The 20,197-nt window shown below is 38.2% G+C and overlaps 1 protein-coding gene across 5 annotated transcripts in view; it reads left to right on the plus strand.

The window, feature by feature from the left end:
* RBM25 (RNA binding motif protein 25) overlaps positions 1-20,197 on the plus strand; it is a 183,911-nt gene that overhangs the window by 19,929 nt on the left and 143,785 nt on the right. For 4 of the 5 annotated variants that reach the window (XM_053697780.1, XM_053697778.1, XM_053697776.1 and 1 more), the window contains exons 7-8: positions 2,221-2,403; positions 3,754-3,834. In XM_053697780.1, the coding sequence (XP_053553755.1) occupies positions 2,221-2,403; positions 3,754-3,834 (264 nt within the window). The remainder of the gene's footprint in view (positions 1-2,220; positions 2,404-3,753; positions 3,835-20,197) is intronic. The other variant, XM_053697781.1, reaches the window with a different exon arrangement.

Genomic DNA, 20,197 nt, shown 5'->3' on the forward strand with positions numbered 1-20,197 from the left:
AAAATGATGCTTCGGTTGAACAGATTTGCAAAGCTGCAACTTGGTCGTCTCTTCACACTTTTTCCAAATTTGATACTTTTGCTTCGTCCAAGGCTGTTTTTGGGAGAAAAGTTCAAGCAGTGGTTCCTTCCGTTTAGGTTCCCTGTCTTGTCCCTCCCTTTCATCAGTGTCTTATAGCTTTGGTATTGTATCCCATAAGTAAGGATGAAATCCGTGGACTCGTCATACCTTGTAAAAGAAAAGGAAATTTATGCTTACCTGATAAATTTGTTTCTTTTACGATACGATGAGTTCACGGCCCACCCTGTTTTTTGTATGAAAGGTCTTTTATTTTGTTAACTTCAGTCTCCTCTGCACCTTGGCTTTTCCTTTCTCTTCCTAACTTCGGTCGAATGACTGGAGTGGGAGGGAAGGGAGGAGCTATATATATACAGCTCTGCTGTGGTGCTCTTTGCCTCCTCCTGTTGACCAGGAGGTGATATCCCATAAGTAAAGGATGAAATCAGTGGACTAATTGTATCGTAAAAGAAACAAATTTATCAGGTAAGCATAAATTTCCTTTTTTAAGTAGCTGTAGCTGGTTTTGCCAATTAAAACCACCTGTTCTTAAAGGGACACTCAAGTCAAAATTAAACTTTAATTATTTAGAGCATGCAATTTTAAACAACTTTCAAATGTACTTCCATTTACAAAATGTGCACAGTCTTTTAATATTTAAACTTTAAGCTTATTCTGTGCAAGAATTCACTGAATAAACGTGTATGCGTTTGTGAATGGCTGATGGCTGTCACATGGTACAGGGGGAGTGGAAATAGACATAACTTTTAAAATTGTCAGAAAAAAATCTACTACTCATTTGAAGTTCAGACTAAAAGTCCTATTGCATTGTCTTGTTATCTTGCATTTGTTGATTTATGCAAATCTACTGTGTTGACTGGTCCTTTAAGGACATGCCCATAAAAATATGTAGAGCCTGCAGATAAAGCAGACCTGCTAATGTCATATGTCTGAACACATATTAAATACTATTAAAATGTTAATTATGTTGTGCGGTTCAGTGAGCGCAATCGGCTATTTCAGATGCAAAAAATTTTTTATCCCCCACTGAGAGATTTAGTGCTATTGTTTCCTGTTTACATAGCTTTTCTGCAGATAATTTGTTATACCTTATTTTAAGTATAGATTGTGGTTTCAACAGGAAAAAGCATATGTTTTAAATAGCAAAATAAAAGTAATGGATATGTTTGCGAACAATTAAATAACCACTGGTAAAATGGTTCATTGGAAGCACATTAAAGGGATATTAAACAGTAAATACCTGCTACACATAATGATGTATTCAACGCAAAGATTAGAATGATGTTTAGCTGTATTTTTACCGTTATATTAGTTGTTTAAATATTGATGATGTAAGCGTAAAAGTTTAGTTTCTATAAAGTAATGGGTGCTGCTATTTTTTTAAAATAGTTTTCTGTTTATCTTTATCTTCTGTGGGGGACAATTAGGGAAATATATAGAAACCAGGAAATAGAGTGTATGTAAACAAGGCTGTGTGGAATCACACACAAACTTGTTTTTATAAGTCCGTTTTACTGCCTATTTTATATCTGTTCCCGATGGTTTGCAGCAGTACAGTAAGATAAGCTTAGAACTTAAGTTTAGACATGGCGGTGTCTATTACTTAAAGGGACACTGTACCCAAAATTTTTCTTTCGTGATTCAGATTGAGCATGAAATTTTAAGCAACTTTCTAATTTACTCCTATTATCAAAGTTTCTTCATTCTCTTGGTATCTTTATTTGAAATGCAAGAATGTAAGTTTAGATGCTGGCCCATTTTTGGTGAACAACCTGGGTTGCCCTTGCTGATTGGTGGATAAATTCATCCACCAATAAAAAAGTGCTGTCCACAGTACTGAAACAAAAAAAGCTTAGATGCCTTCTTTTTCAAATAATGATAGCGAGAACGAAGAAAAATTGATAATAGGAGTAAATTAGAAAGTTGCTTAAAATTGCATGCTCTTTCTGAATTACAAAAGAAAAAATTGGTTTCAGTGTCCCTTTAATAGAAACACAGTGGAATTTAAAAAAACAAATCAGGAAAAGGAGACAAAATAAATAATGAAAGTATATTACAAAGTTTTTTTTTTTATCCTGTTAAAGGGAAAAAATATATATCTTTTTAGTACAAGTAACGATTCTAACTTTTTCATTGAATTAGAATTCCAAACCAGCTACCGATGAGGATGATGACCTTGATGAAGAGACAAAGAGACGTGATGCAATTATTATAGGAGCTATTGAAGTTCTGATAAAGGAGTATTCTGGTGATCTAAATGCACCATCTCCGGATTCTGATTCGCATGCCAGAAAAAAGAAAAAAGAAAAGAAGGAAGAATTACCAGTAAGCAGACTATTTTCATGTCTAAGCAGTTATATATCGACATAGTCATTTGTTTTTGTTTTGTAGAAAATTTCATATGTATACAGAATGTCCTAAGTTTTATAAGCCATAGTCCTTCTCACTCTAAAATACCTATAGAAGACAACTAATAATAAAGCTAGTTTAAATGTATTTTAGTGAGTAGTATTAAAAACCCATGCTTCCTTTTGAACATTCAAATGATCCCTCAATCAAAGGTTCCTTTTTTTATTAACTAATTTATACCAAAATGAAATTGCTACAGTGTCTTGCAAAAATTTTATAAGAATGTGAAGTGGTTGACTTGCACAGTGTGATATTCCTCTCTAGTTAAAACTGGGATTTTTTAAACAGGTTTATGAGTAAAACTAGAGAGCCGTAAACAAGTAAACTATCCAGTGCTGGAGAATCTTCAAAACTTGTGTACTGCTTTATATTGGAGACACAAATGTAACATCCAAATGTCTTAAAATTACTTAAACAAGTTACCTGCTTTATGTAACAACCCCAAGTAATCTTAACCTTGCATTTCATGCTTGGATTTTTGGTTTAAATAAAAACGTAAATTGACCCCAGGAGCTTTAAGGTCTTGCCATCTAGTTGCGGGTATCTTTGTAGTAGCTGTTATATGCTAGGCTAATTTTAGCTTTCTCAAAATATCTAGAAGTATGCATAACACTCTGTTGTCCAAATGTGCATATAAAAGCTTGCATTCAGCTTGTTTCTTAAAAACCTTGAAACAGAATAAACAAATTAGGATTGTATTTATGTAGCTTTTCAGCTTTATTTATGCCAAAGATGATTTCCCCCCCCCCCTTTTTAATTTTCTTTTTTATTTCTTGAGCCGTCACACACATCTGTTCTTATATGCATTGCAACACTGTAAATGGGTGGCTTGCATCCCATTTCATTTTTCCAGTTTGGTCATTACATTTTATTTGTTGAGTTTATCAGTTCTTTGAGGCGGTCTTGTCTAATTAGTGCTTCTAGCAACCTTAGCGTAAAGAACAAAGCAAGATATAGCATGCAATTTGTTTGTGGAGCGAAGTAAAAATAGTGTTAGTCTGTAAACATGTAAATACCTACCTCACTGTTTGGCTAGGGTTTTTATTTTTGAGATTTTGTGGGAGTCATTTACACTTTTTTATACCAGATCTTAGTCTGTATATGATATTTTTGGCAATTGGGCTCATCTGGTTTGCAGTCTCGTTTCTGTATTTGTAAAGTGGGCTTTGTTGAGTAAAGGAGTTTTAAAGTTGGATGTATTTTTTGTTTCGTTTGTTTTAAAAATTGATATAGAGTGGTTGATAGTAGGGATGTCTCTAATTTTAGGACATACCTGAACAGCTTCCACCCACATTAAGAGGTCGAGTCTATAAGGGGCGCTCAAGTTATTCTCTAAACCAACCCAGGGTAAGTAACCAGGTTTTGTTGTGCAATTGGCTTAGTAGATTAAATTGAGCTGCATGGTAATACATAATTGTAGTAGTTATAGGTCCCTTTCCCAGAAAATTAGATCCTGACACTGAGCTTTAGTTAAATAGTTTCATAAGGCATGTAGTAACAGCACCCAAGACTATTAGGAAGTGTGAAAATGCATTATATCTTGGCTATAACATTTATCATTTTCTATTGAGTGCTAGTATTATCTGCATAGTTGTACAACTTTTGTAGGGCATCAGTATAGTCTACAATACTACACAAGAAGGGCAAAGCATTCATAACAGAAGTATTAGGCATGTAAACCTCTAGATATGCAAGGGACATTTATATAAAAAGATAGCTGTTTGGAAGTATTTTGTTGAGTGTTTAAATTTGAGACACACTTTAAAAACTAAAGAGCTGTATGTGAAACGATAATTTGCAGTGTACTCCCCAGGACCTATTTACAGGGACACTGAGCCCAAAATTTTCTTTCGTGATTCAGACAGAGCATGCAATTTTAAGCAACTTTCTAATTTACTCCTATTAATATTTCTTTGTTCCCTTGCTGTCTTTATTTGAAAAAGAAGGCACCTAAGTTAAGGAGCCAGACTATTTTTGGTTCAGGGCACTGGATAGCACTTGTTTATTGGTGGGTGAATTTATCCACCAATCAGCAAGAACAACCCAGGTTGTTCACCAAAAATGGGCCAGCATCTAAACTTACATTCTTGCTTTTCAAATAAAGATATCAAGAGAATGAAGAAAATTTGATAATAGGAGTAAATTAGAAAGTTGCTTAAAATTGCATGCTCTATCTGAATCACAAAATAGAAAATTTGGGTTCAGTGTCCCTTTAATGGGCACAGACCTGGCTGATTTTACAGACAGCCCAAGTAAAATTTAAGCCAATATTAAGATAAAAGGCGCTAATACATTTTTTTTGAATGTTGCATAAATTGTTAAATCAGTTTGGTAAATTATGTAGTCTGTGTTTGGATAGCTTGAGTAACATTTATAAATAGAAAATGCTATAATATTGCACAGTATTACACTCCTACATCCCTCAACTTCATAATGCCACCTGGCTGTGTGGAGAACACTGATTTGGACTTGCAACTTAAAAATGTAAAAAAACAGATTGACTGGATTAAGGATTACTTTAGTTTGATTTGAAAGTTGTACTGATGATGAACTTTGGGGAAGTTTCTGTACCACTATGTAATCTTTGAGACTGGGCCTTGCTTTCATGCTGCAGTGGGCAGGATCCTTATTGCCAGAGGACCCTTTTAATCGTGATCTTAAAGTGAAGGTAAACTTGATGAATGAAAGCCCGGTTTTAAAAAATACTATTAAAAACAGTGGCACTTTAATTCATCAAAGTTTAGAAGGCAGATGTTTTGTTTAAAAATGTACCTTTCTTCTTTTCACAGCCGGAGCAGCTTCCCCACCTGGAGATCCTCTCTTCTCACGTCAACAATGACTAATACGGCTTCCTCCAATCATGGCATGGCCTCAGGCAATGACTCCCCTGGAGGAAAGCTGTGATTGGAGGAAGCTGGATTAGTCATTGCCGACGTGAGAAGAGAGGATCTCTGGGCTGGGGAAGCTGCTCAGGCTGTGAAAAGAAGAAAGGTAAGGTTTTTTTTTTTTTTTTTTTTAACAAAACGGCTGCCTTCTACACTGATGAATGAAAGTGCCCCTGTTTTTAATAGTATTTTTAAAAACCGGGCTTTCGTTCATCAAAGTTTACCTTCACTTTAAAGTTGTCTGAGGGGTGCGGAAAGAGAATTAAGGGAATAGCTGAATAAACTGTATGCTTGCATGTAAGGATGTACTTGATAAAATCTCACGTCAGAACAAATGCAGAAGTTTAAATACTGGATATACGATGGGTCTCCTCTGGTATAGACTTTTTTTTACTTGGTAAGTTACTAAATTTAAATTGTATTATAAATGCTTTACATTTAAAATTGCATCTATTTATAATGTATTAGCCAAGATAAAATGTTTTTTTTTTCTTCAATGTCTTTGGGTCTTGGTTTTGTTCCAACATCAGTGTGACATGGTGCTTTAGAATATTCAAGTTGATGTGTGCATGAAGAAGGATAAGTCTGATTTGAGGCAGGAAGTTGGAGGGTTTCAGTTTTATGTTATGGTTCTCTTAAAGGTTTAGTTTTCCCTGCCAGATGTCTGGTGTGAATAAAGAAAGGGTGCCATAGTTGAGATTTGATTATAGTCTTTAGGTCAAATGTAGTTTCTCTCTGTTAGCATAGCCTCTTTTTAACTTAGTTTTTTTTTATTCTCAGCCTAGTAAATAAGGGGGAAAAACATTTAAAATTAACATTGTTGCTGTTTTCAAGGACATAAACTTGTGTGATCATCACTTTACTGATTATTACCTGTGCATTTTTGTCACAGCTTTGTTCTATGTTCCCAGTAGCCTACTCTGTGTAAATGGAGGGATCTAGAGGGAGATAATACCGCAGAGATTTTTTTTTTTTTTTAAAATAAGGTTAAACTTAAAACATGTTTGCCACACCTTATGCAGTAAAACTTCAGTGACCCAATCTAGATGTAAAGACATGAAAAAGTGATAGTGATAAAATCGTATAAATAAGCACTCATTTCTATAACCTGTAAATATGTTTAAAAGGCACAAAACTATCTGTTTTCACCAGCTGCAATGATTTACTCAGTAGGACCCAGCCGCCTGTCTCTCCCATGTATTTGTACAGAGAACTGAATTCTACCGGTATCTGAAAGACCTTGGAACTCCGTATTGAAAAGGAGTGGAAGTTTAGTTTAGTGCTGCAGTAGCTTATGTAACAAGGCTGTGAGATAGGTATAGAAAGGAGCATGTCATGTAGTGCTAGCGCAAGAGTCGACACTCCTGGTTTAACAGGAGCAGAGAGAGGGATGGAGAGAATATAATGTGCAGGGGTCTGGAACCTTAAAGGGATAAGAAACCTAATTTTCTCTTGTAAGGTGTATCCAGTCCACGGATCATCCATTACTTGTGGGATATTCTCCTTCCTCAACAATTGAGTTGTACAGTTTATAGGTCACATTAAAGGTGGAAAAAGTTCTGAAATGATTTATTTTTTTACATCACAGAAACCTGACATTTTAACAGGGGTGTGTAGACTTTTTATATCCACTGTGTGTATGTGTATCTAATAAACTTGTGTGTGTATGTATGTATATATATATATATATATATATATGTGTGTGTGTGTATATATGTGTATATATATATATATATATATATATATATATATATATATATATATATATATATATATATATATATATATATACACACACACAGGTGGCCCTCGTTTTACAACGGTTCAATTTACACCGTTTCAGAATAACAACCTTTTTTCCAGTCATGTGACTGCTATTGAAAAGCATTGAGAAGCAGTGCATTTATTAAAATAGCTAGTAGGTGGAGCTGTTCGCTAGTGTTGCAGCAAAGCCAAGCAAGCTGAAATTAATCAGTTTAACCAGACCAGAGCTATCAAGCAGATTTCAAAGGAACAAGATCTTCCTGTCTATAAATCAGTCCAGATTGGAATGCATAGAAAGAACTGTTTGCCGAAAAATGCAAGTGAAGTCTGTGTTGTGTGATTATTTTATTAGGTTTATAATGGTGTTTAGCAAATGTTTTTGTTCATTTAACTTAGTTTAATTATATATTCTGTGTTGTGTGATTATTTTATTAGGTTTATAATGCTGTTTAGCATTTAAAGTCTTCATTTCAAAGCTTTAAAAATAATGTATTAGGTGTTACTTATGCCAATTTTGAGAGGGGCCTGGAACCGAACTCCCTCACTTCACATTGACTTACATTATAAACTGGGTTTCAATTTACAACGGTTTCAATTTACAACCATTCCTTCTGGAACCTTACCCCGGCGTAAACTGAGGGCTACCTGTATATGTATGTATGTGTGTGTATATATGTATGTGTGTGTATATATATATATATATATTCTCCTGTTAAGTGTAGTCAGTCCACGGGTCATCCATTACTTATGGGATATTAACTCCTCCCCAACAGGAAGTGCAAGAGGATCACCCAAGCAGAGCTGCTATATAGCTCCTCCCCTCTACGTCATACCCAGTCATTCTCTTGCACCCAACTAATAGATAGGATGTGTGAGAGGACTGTGGTTATTAAACTTAGTTTTTATATCTTCAATCAAAAGTTTATTTTAAACGGCACCGGAGTGTTGTTTTTTCTCAGGCAGCATTTGAAGAAGAATCTACCTGAGTTTTGTGTATGATCTTAGCGGACGTAACTAAGATCCATTTGCTGTTCTCGGCCATTCTGAGGAGTTAGGTAACTTCAGAACAGGGGACAGCGGGCAGGTTCACCTGCAAAGAGGTATGTTGCAGTATATTATTTTCTAAGGAATGGAATTGACTGAGAAAATACTGCTAATACCGATATAATGTAAGTACAGCCTTAAATGCAGTAGTAGCAACTGGTATCAGGCTGATATGTATGTATGTTTACACTTAAGTATTTCTGGGGAATGGCACTTCACTGGGAAAATACTGTATGCATATAACTTTTAGCCTAACTTGCAGTGTGAGCGACTAGCAGCAGGCTTTTTAATGACATTTCATAAATTAGATTTTAAACGTTTGCTGGCATTTTAAATCGTTTAATTATCTGAGGTACTTGGTGAAAAATTGTTTTGGGCGTTATTTTCCACATGGCTGTCGTTTGTTTTGAATTAAAACAGTTTACTGAGCTTCCCTCACTGTTGTATTGTGAGTGGGAGGGGCCTATTTTGGCGCTTTTACTACGCATTAGAAATTCAGTCACAGTCTGCCTTCTTCTCCCTGCATTATCCAGGACGTCTCTACAGAGCTCAGGGGTCTTCAAAACTAGTTTTGAGGGAGGTAATCACTCACAGCAGACCTGTGAGACTGTGCTTTGACTGTGATAAAAACGCTTATATTTTCAATTGTTATCCGTTTTTCTGATATTAAGGGTTAATCATCCATTGCTAATGAGTGCAATCCTTTGCTAAATTTATGCATTTACTGTGAAAATTTGGTTTCTATAACTAATCCGGTTCATTGTTATTCAACTGTGACAGTTTTTGTGTGCTTCTTAAAGGCACAGTAACGTTTTTTATATTGCTTGCAAATTTATTTGAAAAGTATTTTCCAAGCTTGCTAGTCTAATTGCTAGTTTGTTTTAACATGTCTGACATAGAGGAATCTCTTTGTGCAATATGTTCAAAAGCCAATGTGGAGCCCAATAGAAATTTGTGTACTAATTGCATTGATGCTACTTTAAATAAAAGTCAATCTGTACATTTTAAGAAAATTTCACCAGACAACGAGGGGAAAGTTATGCCGACTAACTCTCCTCACGTGTCAGTACCTGCATCTCCCGCTCAGGAGGTGCGTGATATTGCGACGCCAAGTACATCAGGGCGGCCATTACAAATCACTTTACAAGACATGGCTAATGTTATGACTGAAGTTTTATCTAAATTACCAGAACTTAGAGGTAAACGCGACCACTCTGGGGTGAGAACAGAGTACGCTGATAATGTTAGAGCCATGTCTGATACTGCGTCACAAGTGGCAGAACATGAAGACGGAGAGCTTCATTCTGTGGGTGACGGATCTGATCCAAATAGACTGGACTCAGACATTTTTAAATTTTAAATTTAAGCTTGAAAACCTCCGTGTATTATTAGGGGAGGTATTAGCGGCTCTTAATGATTGTAACACGGTTGCAATCCCAGAGACATTATGTAGGCTGGATAGATACTATGCGGTACCGGCGTGTACTGACGTCTTTCCTATACCTAAGAGACTTACAGAAATTATTACTAAGGAGTGGGATAGGCCAGGTGTGCCCTTTCCCCCCCCTCCTATATTTAGAAAAATGTTTCCAATAGACGCCACCACACGGGACTTATGGCAGACGGTCCCTAAGGTGGAAGGAGCAGTTTCTACTCTGGCTAAGCGTACCACTATCCCGGTGGAGGATAGCTGTGCCTTTTCAGACCCAATGGACAAAAAATTAGAGGGTTACCTTAAGAAAATGTTTACTCAACAAGGTTTTATATTACAACCTCTCGCATGCATTGCGCCTGTCACGGCTGCGGCGGCATTTTGGTTTGAGTCTCTAGAGGAGACCATTAGCTCAGTTCCATTGGATGAAATCATAGACAAGCTTAGAGTCCTTAAGCTAGCTAATTCATTTATTTCTGATGCCGTAGTACATTTAACTAAGCTTACGGCTAAGAATTCCGGTTTCGCCATCCAGGCGCGCAGAGCGCTGTGGCTAAAATCCTGGTCAGCCGATGTGACTTCTAAATCTAAATTGCTTAACATACCTTTCAAAGGGCAGACATTATTTGGGCCCGGTTTGAAAGAAATTATCGCTGACATTACTGGAGGTAAGGGACATGCCCTGCCTCAAGACTAATTTTCGTGCCTTTCGTAACTTCAAGGCAGGAGCAGCATCAACTTCCTCCGCTACAAAACAGGAAGGAACTGTTGCTCGTTACAGACAGGGCTGGAAACCTAACCAGACCTGGAACAAGGGCAAGCAGGCGTGTGTGTGTATGTATATATATATATGTGTGTGTATGTGTATATATATATATATATATGTGTGTATATGTGTATATGTGTGTATATATATATATATATATATATATATATATATATATATATATATATATATATATATATATATATATATATATATATATATATATATATATATATATATATATATATAATATTTCTCCTGTTAAGTGTGGTCAGTCCACGGGTCATCATTACTTCTGGGATATTAACTCCTCCCCAACAGGAAGTGCAAGAGGATCACCCAAGCAGAGCTGCTATATAGCTCCTCCCCTCTACGTCACACCCAGTCATTCTCTTGCACCCAACTAATAGATAGGATGTGTGAGAGGACTGTGGTGATTATACTTAGTTTTTATATCTTCAATCAAAAGTTTGTTATTTTAAAACAGCACCGGAGTGTGTTCCTTCTCAGGTAGAATTTGAAGAAGAATCTACCTGAGTTTTTTGGATGATTTTAGCCGGCGTAGCTAAAATTCATTTTGCTGTTCTCGGCCATTCTGAGGAGTGAGGTAAACTTCAGATCAGGGGACAGCGGGCAGGTTCACCTGCAAAGAGGTATGTTGCAGTATATTATTTTCTGAGGAATGGAATTGACTAAGAAAATACTGCCAATACCAATATAATGTAAGTTCAGCCTTAAATGCAGTAGTAGCAACTGGTATCAGGCTGTTTATGTATATATGTGTACACTTCAGTATTCTGGGGAATGGCACTTCTCTGGGTAATACTATATGCATATAATCTTTAGCCTTACTTGCAGTGGGAACGTCTAGCAACAGGCTGTTTAATGACATTTCATGATATTTAATTTTAAACGTTTTTGCTGGCATGCTAAATTGTTTAAATATCTGAGGTACTGGGTGAAAAATTGTTTTTGGGCACTGTTTTTCCACTTGGCTGTCGTTTATTTTAATTTGAGACAGTTTACTGAACTTCCCTCACTGCTGTGGGTGAGGGGGAGGGGCCTATTTTGGCGCTTTTGCTACGCATCAGAAATTCAGTCAAAAATCTTTTCTTTCATGTAATTAGCAAGAGTCCATGAGCTAGTGACGTATGGGATATACATTCCTACCAGGAGGGGCAAAGTTTCCCAAACCTCAAAATGCCTATAAATACACCCCTCACCACACCCACAATTCAGTTTTACAAACTTTGCCTCCGATGGAGGTGGTGAAGTAAGTTTGTGCTAGATTCTACGTTGATATGCGCTCCGCAGCAAGTTGGAGCCCGGTTTTCCTCTCAGCGTGCAGTGAATGTCAGAGGGATGTGAGGAGAGTATTGCCTATTTGAATGCAGTGATCTCCTTCTAAGGGGTCTATTTCATAGGTTCTCTGTTATCGGTCGTAGAGATTCATCTCTTACCTCCCTTTTCAGATCGACGATATACTCTTATATATACCATTACCTCTACTGATTCTCGTTTCAGTACTGGTTTGGCTATCTACTATATGTAGATGAGTGTCCTGGGGTAAGTAAGTCTTATTTTCTGTGACACTCCTAGCTATGGTTGGGCACTTTGTTTATAAAGTTCTAAATATATGTATTCAAACATTTATTTGCCTTGACTCAGAATGTTCAACTTTCCTTATTTTCAGACAGTCAGTTTCATATTTGGGATAATGCATTTTAATTTAACATTTTTCTTACCTTAAAATTTGACTTTTTCCCTGAGGGCTGTTAGGCTCGCGGGGGCTGAAAATGCTTCATTTTATTGCGTCATTCTTGGCGCGGACTTTTTTGGCGCAAAAATTCTATTTCCGTTTCCGGCGTCATACGTGTCGCCGGAAGTTGCGTCATTTTTTGACGTTATTTTGCGCCAAAAATGTCGGCGTTCCGGATGTGGCGTCATTTTTGGCGCCAAAAAGCATTTAGGCGCCAAATAATGTGGGCGTCTTATTTGGCGCGAAAAAATATGGGCGTCACTTTTGTCTCCACATTATTTGTCTCATTTTTTATTGCTTCTGGTTGCTAGAAGCTTGTTCTTTGGCATTTTTTCCCATTCCTGAAACTGTCATTTAAGGAATTTGATCAATTTTGCTTTATATATGTTGTTTTTTCTCTTACATATTGCAAGATGTCTCACGTTGCATCTGAGTCAGAAGATACTACAGGAAAATCACTGTCAAGTGCTGAATCTACCAAAGCTAAGTGTATCTGCTGTAAACTTTTGGTAGCTATTCCTCCAGCTGTTGTTTGTATTGATTGTCATGACAAACTTGTTAAAGCAGATAATATTTCCTTTAGTAAAGTACCATTGCCTGTTGCAGTTCCTTCAACATCTAAGGTGCAGAATGTTCCTGATAATATAAGAGATTTTGTTTCTGAATCCATAAAGAAGGCTATGTCTGTTATTTCTCCTTCTAGTAAACGTAAAAAATCTTTTAAAACTTCTCTTCCTACAGATGAATTTTTAACTGAACATCATCATTCTGATTCTGATGATTCCTCTGGTTCAGAGGATTCTGTCTCAGAGGTTGATGCTGATAAATCTTCATATTTATTTAAAATGGAATTTATTCGTTCTTTACTTAAAGAAGTCCTAATTGCTTTAGAAATAGAGGATTCTGGTCCTCTTGATACTAAATCTAAACGTTTAAATAAGGTTTTTAAAACTCCTGTAGTTATTCCAGAAGTTTTTCCTGTCCCTGATGCTATTTCTGCAGTAATTTCCAAAGAATGGGATAATTTGGGTAATTCATTTACTCCTTCTAAACGTTTTAAGCAATTATATCCTGTGCCGTCTGACAGATTAGAATTTTGGGACAAGATCCCTAAAGTTGATGGGGCTATTTCTACCCTTGCTAAACGTACTACTATTCCTACGTCAGATGGTACTTCGTTTAAGGATCCTCTAGATAGGAAAATTGAGTCCTTTCTAAGAAAAGCTTATCTGTGTTCAGGTAATCTTCTTAGACCTGCTATATCTTTGGCTGATGTTGCTGCAGCTTCAACTTTTTGGTTGGAAACTTTAGCGCAACAAGTAACACATCGTGATTCTCATGATATTATTCTTCTTCTTCAACATGCTAATAATTTTATCTGTGATGCCATTTTTGATATTATCAGAGTTGATGTCAGGTTTATGTCTCTAGCTATTTTAGCTAGAAGAGCTTTATGGCTTAAAACTTGGAATGCTGATATGGCTTCTAAATCAACTTTACTTTCCATTTCTTTCCAGGGTAACAAATTATTTGGTTCTCAGTTGGATTCCATTATTTCAACTGTTACTGGTGGGAAAGGAACTTTTTTACCACAGGATAAAAAATCTAAAGGTAAAAACAGGGCTAATAATCGTTTTCGTTCCTTTCGTTTCAACAAAGAACAAAAGCCTGATCCTTCATCCTCAGGAGCAGTTTCAGTTTGGAGACCATCTCCAGTCTGGAATAAATCCAAGCCAGCTAGAAAGGCAAAGCCTGCTTCTAAGTCCACATGAAGGTGCGGCCCTCATTCCAGCTCAGCTGGTAGGGGGCAGGTTACGTTTTTTCAAGGAAATTTGGATCAATTCTGTTCACAATCTTTGGATTCAGAGCATTGTTTCAGAAGGGTACAGAATTTGTTTCAAGTTGAGACCTCCTGCAAAGAGATTTTTTCTTTCCCGTGTCCCAGAAAATCCAGTAAAAGCTCAAGCATTTCTGAAATGTGTTTCAGATCTAGAGTTGACTGGAGTAATTATGCCAGTTCCAGTTCCGGAACAGGGGATGGGGTTTTATTCAAATCTCTTCATTGTACCAAAGAAGGAGAATTCTTTCAGACCAGTTCTGGATCTAAAAATATTGAATCGTTATGTAAGGATACCAACGTTCAAGATGGTAACTGTAAGGACTATCTTACCTTTTGTTCAGCATGGGAATTATATGTCCACAATAGATTTACAGTATGCATATCTGCATATTCCGATTCATCCAGATCATTATCAGTTCCTGAGATTCTCGTTTCTGGACAAGCATTACCAGTTTGTGGCTCTGCCGTTTGGCCTAGCTACAGCTCCAAGAATTTTTACAAAGGTTCTCGGTGCCCTGCTGTCTGTAATCAGAGAACAGGGTATTGTGGTATTTCCTTATTTGGACGATATCTTGGTACTTGCTCAGTCTTTTCATTTAGCAGAATCTCATACGAATCGACTTGTGTTGTTTCTTCAAGATCATGGTTGGAGGATCAATTTACCAAAAAGTTCTTTGATTCCTCAGACAAGGGTAACCTTTCTGGGTTTCCAGATGGATTCAGTGTCCATGACTCTGTCTTTAACAGACAAGAGACGTCTAAAGTTGATTATAGCTTGTCGAAACCTTCAGTCACAATCATTCCCTTCGGTAGCCTTATGCATGGAAATTCTAGGTCTTATGACTGCTGCATCGGACGCGATCCCCTTTGCTCGTTTTCACATGCGACCTCTTCAGCTCTGTATGCTGAAGCAATGGTGCAAGGATTACACGAAGATATCTCAATTAATATCTTTAAAACCGATTGTTCGACACTCTCTAACATGGTGGACAGATCACCATCGTTTAATTCAGGGGGCTTCTTTTGTGCTTCCGACCTGGACTGTAGTTTCAACAGATGCAAGTCTCACAGGTTGGGGAGCTGTGTGGGGATCTCTGACGGCACAAGGAGTTTGGGAATCTCAGGAGGTGAGATTACCGATCAATATTTTGGAACTCCGTGCAATTTTCAGAGCTCTTCAGTTTTGGCCTCTTCTGAAGAGAGAATCGTTCATTTGTTTTCAGACAGACAATGTCACAACTGTGGCATACATCAATCATCAAGGAGGGACTCAGTCCTCTGGCTATGAAAGAAGTATCTCGAATTTTGGTTTGGGCGGAATCCAGCTCCTGTCTAATCTCTGCGGTTCATATCCCAGGTGTAGACAATTGGGAAGCGGATTATCTCAGTCGCCAAACGTTGCATCCGGGCGAATGGTCTCTTCACCCAGATGTATTTCTTCAGATTGTTCAAATGTGGGAACTTCCAGAAATAGATCTGATGGCGTCCCATCTAAACAAGAAACTTCCCAGGTATCTGTCCAGATCCCGGGATCCTCAGGCGGAGGCAGTGGATGCATTATCACTTCCTTGGAAGTATCATCCTGCCTATATCTTTCCGCCTCTAGTTCTTCTTCCAAGAGTAATCTCCAAGATTCTGAAGGAATGCTAGTTTGTTCTGCTGGTAGCTCCGGCATGGCCTCACAGGTTTTGGTATGCGGATCTTGTCCGGATGGCCTCTTGCCAACCGTGGACTCTTCCGTTAAGACCAGACCTTCTGTCACAAGGTCCTTTTTTCCATCAGGATCTGAAATCCTTAAATTTAAAGGTATGGAGATTGAACGCTTGATTCTTGGTCAAAGAGGTTTCTCTGACTCTGTGATTAATACTATGTTACAGGCTCGTAAATCTGTATCTCGAGAGATATATTATAGAGTCTGGAAGACTTATATTTCTTGGTGTCTTTCTCATCATTTTTCCTGGCATTCTTTTAGAATACCGAGAATTTTACAGTTCCTTCAGGATGGTTTAGATAAGGGTTTGTCCGCAAGTTCTTTGAAAGGACAAATCTCTGCTCTTTCTGTTCTTTTTCACAGAAAGATTGCTATTCTTCCTGATATTCTTTGTTTTGTACAAGCTTTGGTTCGTATAAAACCTGTTGTTAAGTCAATTTCTCCTCCTTGGAGTTTGAATTTGGTTCTGGGAGCTCTTCAAGCTCATCCGCTTGAACCTATGCATTTATTGGACATTAAATTACTTTCTTGGAAAGTTTTGTTCCTTTTGGCCATCTCTTCTGCCAGAAGAGTTTCTGAATTATCTGCTCTTTCTTGTGAGTCTCCTTTTCTGATTTTTCATCAGGATAAGGCGGTGTTGCGAACTTCTTTTCAATTTTTACCTAAAGTTGTGAATTCCAACAACATTAGTAGAGAAATTGTGGTTCCTTCATTATGTCCTAATCCTAAGAATTCTAAGGAGAAATCGTTGCATTCTTTGGATGTTGTTAGAGCTTTGAAATATTATGTTGAAGCTACGAAATCTTTTCGTAAGACTTCTAGTCTATTTGTTATCTTTTCCGGTTCTAGAAAAGGCCAGAAAGCTTCTGCCATTTCTTTGGCATCTTGGTTGAAATCTTTAATTCATCTTGCCTATGTTGAGTCGGGTAAAACTCCGCCTCAGAGAATTACAGCTCATTCTACTAGGTCAGTTTCTACTTCCTGGGCGTTTAGGAATGAAGCTTCGGTTGACCAGATCTGCAAAGCAGCAACTTGGTCCTCTTTGCATACTTTTACTAAATTCTACAATTTTGATGTATTTTCTTCTTCTGAAGCAGTTTTTGGTAGAAAAGTACTTCAGGCAGCGGTTTCAGTTTGAATCTTCTGCTTATGTTTTTCGTTAAACTTTATTTTGGGTGTGGATTATTTTCAGCAGGAATTGGCTGTCTTTATTTTATCCCTCCCTCTCTAGTTACTCTTGTGTGGAAAGATCCACTTCTTGGGTAGTCATTATCCCATACGTCACTAGCTCATGGACTCTTGCTAATTACATGAAAGAAAACATAATTTATGTAAGAACTTACCTGATAAATTAATTTCTTTCATATTAGCAAGAGTCCCTGAGGCCCGCCCTTTTTTTGTGGTGGTTATGATTTTGTATAAAGCACAATTATTCCAATTCCTTATTTTATATGCTTTCGCACTTTTTTATCACCCCACTTCTTGGCTATTCGTTAAACTGAATTGTGGGTGTGGTGAGGGGTGTATTTATAGGCATTTTGAGGTTTGGGAAACTTTGCCCCTCCTGGTAGGAATGTATATCCCATACGTCACTAGCTCATGGACTCTTGCTAATATGAAAGAAATGAATTTATCAGGTAAGTTCTTACATAAATTATGTTTTTCTCTTCCTGCATGATCCGGATCGTCTCTACAGAGCTCAAGGGTCTTCAAAAATTATTTTGAGGGAGGTAATCACTCACAGCAGACCTGTGAGATTGTGCTTTGACTGCGATAAAAAACGTTTATATTTTGTACATTTGTTTCTCTGCTATTAAGGGTTAGTTATCCATTGCTAATGGGGGCAATCCTTTGCTAAATTTATGCTTTTACTGGGAAAAATCTGATTGTTATAATTTTTCCGGTTTCCTTATTATTAAACTGTCAAAAAAAATTTCTGTGCTTCTTAAAGGCACAGTGCGTTTTTCATATTACTTGTAATTTGAGTGAAAAGTATTTCCAAGCTTGCTAGTTTAATTGCTAGTTTGTTAAACATGTCTGACTCAGAGGAATATCTCTGTGCTATATGTGCAAAAGCCAAGGTGGAGCCCAATAGAAATTTATGTACTAATTGCATTGATGCTACTTTGAATAAGAGTCATTCTGTACAAATTGAACATCATTCACCAAACAACGAGGGGGAAGTTATGCCGACTAACTTGCCTCACGTGTCAGTACCTGCATCTCCCGCTCGGGAGGTGCGTGATATTGTAACGCCGAGTACTTCAGGGCGGCCATTACAAATCACACTACAGGACATGGCTAATGTTATGACTGAAGTTTTGTCTAAATTACCAGAACTTAGAGGTAAGCGAGATCACTCTGGGGTGAGAACAGAGTGCGCTGATAATATTAGGGCCATGTCAGATACTGCGTCACAATTTGCAGAACATGAGGACGGAGAGCTTCATTCTGCTGGTGACGGATCTGATCCAAATAAACTGGATTCAGACATTTAAGCTGGAAAACCTCCGTGTATTACTAGGGGAGGTCTTAGCGGCTCTGAATGATTGTAACACAGTTGCAATACCAGAGAAAATGTGTAGGTTGGATAAATATTTTGCGGTACCGTCGAGTACTGACTTTTTTCTAATACCTAAGAGACTTACTGAAATTGTTACTAAGGAGTGGGATAGACCCGGTGTGCCTTTCTCACCCCCTCCTATATTCAGAAAGATGTTTCCCATAGACACCACCACACGGGACTTATGGCAAACGGTCCCTAAGGTGGAGGGAGCAGTTTCTACTTTAGCTAAACGTACCACTATCCCGGTGGAGGATAGCTGCGCCTTTTCAGATCCAATGGATAAAAAATTAGAGGGTTACCTTAAGAAAATGTTTGTTCAACAAGGTTTTATATTGCAACCCCTTGCATGCATTGCGCCTGTCACGGCTGCAGCAGCATTTTGGTTTGAGTCTCTGGAAGAGACCCTTGAATCAGCTCCATTGGATGAGATTACACACAAGCTTAAAACCCTTAAGCTAGCTAATTCATTTATTTCTGATGCCGTAGTACACTTAACTAAACTTACGGCTAAGAATTCCGGATTCGCCATTCAAGCACGCAGAGCGCTGTGGCTAAAATCCTGGTCAGCTGATGTTACTTCTAAATTACTTAACATACCTTTCAAAGGGCAGACCTTATTCGTGCCCGGTTTGAAGGAAATTATCGCTGACATTACAGGAGGTAAAGGCCATGCCCTGCCTCAAGACAGAGCCAAACCTAGGGCTAGACAGTCTAATTTTCGTGCCTTTCGTAACTTCAAGGCAGGAGCAGCATCAACTTCCTCTGCACCAAAACAGGAAGGAGCTGTTGCCCGATACAGACAAGGCTGGAAACCTAACCAGTCCTGGAACAAGGGCAAGCAGGCCAGAAAACCTGCTGCTGCCCCTAAGACAGCATGAAGTGAGGGCCCCCGATCCGGGAACGGATCTAGTGGGGGGCAGACTCTCTCTCTTCGCCCAGGCTTGGGCAAGAGATGTCCAGGATCCCTGGGCGTTAGAGATCATATCTCAGGGATATCTTCTGGACTTCAAAGCCTCTCCCCCAAAAGGGAGATTTCATCTTTCAAGGTTGTCAACAAACCAGATAAAGAAAGAAGCGTTTCTACGCTGTGTACAAGATCTTTTGCTAATGGGAGTGATCCATCCGGTTCTGCGGTCGGAACACGGACAAGGGTTTTACTCAAATCTGTTTGTGGTTCCCAAAAAAGAAGGAACCTTCAGACCAATCTTGGATTTAAAGATCCTAAACAAATTCCTAAGAGTTCCATCGTTCAAAATGGAAACTATTCGGACAATCTTACCCATGATCCAAAAGGGTCAGTACATGACCACAGTGGATTTAAAGGATGCCTACCTTCATATACCGATTCACAAAGATCATTACCGGTATCTAAGGTTTGCCTTCCTAGACAGGCATTACCAGTTTGTAGCTCTTCCATTCGGGTTGGCTACGGCTCCAAGAATCTTCACAAAGGTTCTGGGCTCTCTTCTGGCGGTGCTAAGGCCGCAAGGAATTTCGGTGGCTCCGTACCTAGACGACATTCTGATACAAGCGTCAAGCTTTCAAACTGCCAGGTCTCATACAGAGTTAGTACTGGCATTTCTAAGGTCGCATGGGTGGAAGGTGAACGTAGAGAAGAGTTCTCTCTTACCACTCACAAGGGTTCCCTTCTTGGGGACTCTTATAGATTCTGTAGAAATGAAGATTTACCTGACAGAAGACAGGTTAACAAAGCTTCAAAATGCTTGCCGTGTCCTTCATTCCATTCAACACCCGTCAGTGGCTCAATGCATGGAGGTAATCGGCTTAATGGTAGCGGCAATGGACATAGTACCCTTTGCACGCCTACATCTCAGACCGCTGCAATTATGCATGCTAAGTCAGTGGAATGGGGATTACTCAGATTTGTCCCCTACTCTGAATCTGGATCAAGAGACCAGAAATTCTCTTCTATGGTGGCTTTC

This window comes from Bombina bombina, chromosome 1 (assembly GCF_027579735.1).
Source record: "Bombina bombina isolate aBomBom1 chromosome 1, aBomBom1.pri, whole genome shotgun sequence".
NCBI classification, from domain to species: Eukaryota; Metazoa; Chordata; class Amphibia; order Anura; family Bombinatoridae; genus Bombina; species Bombina bombina.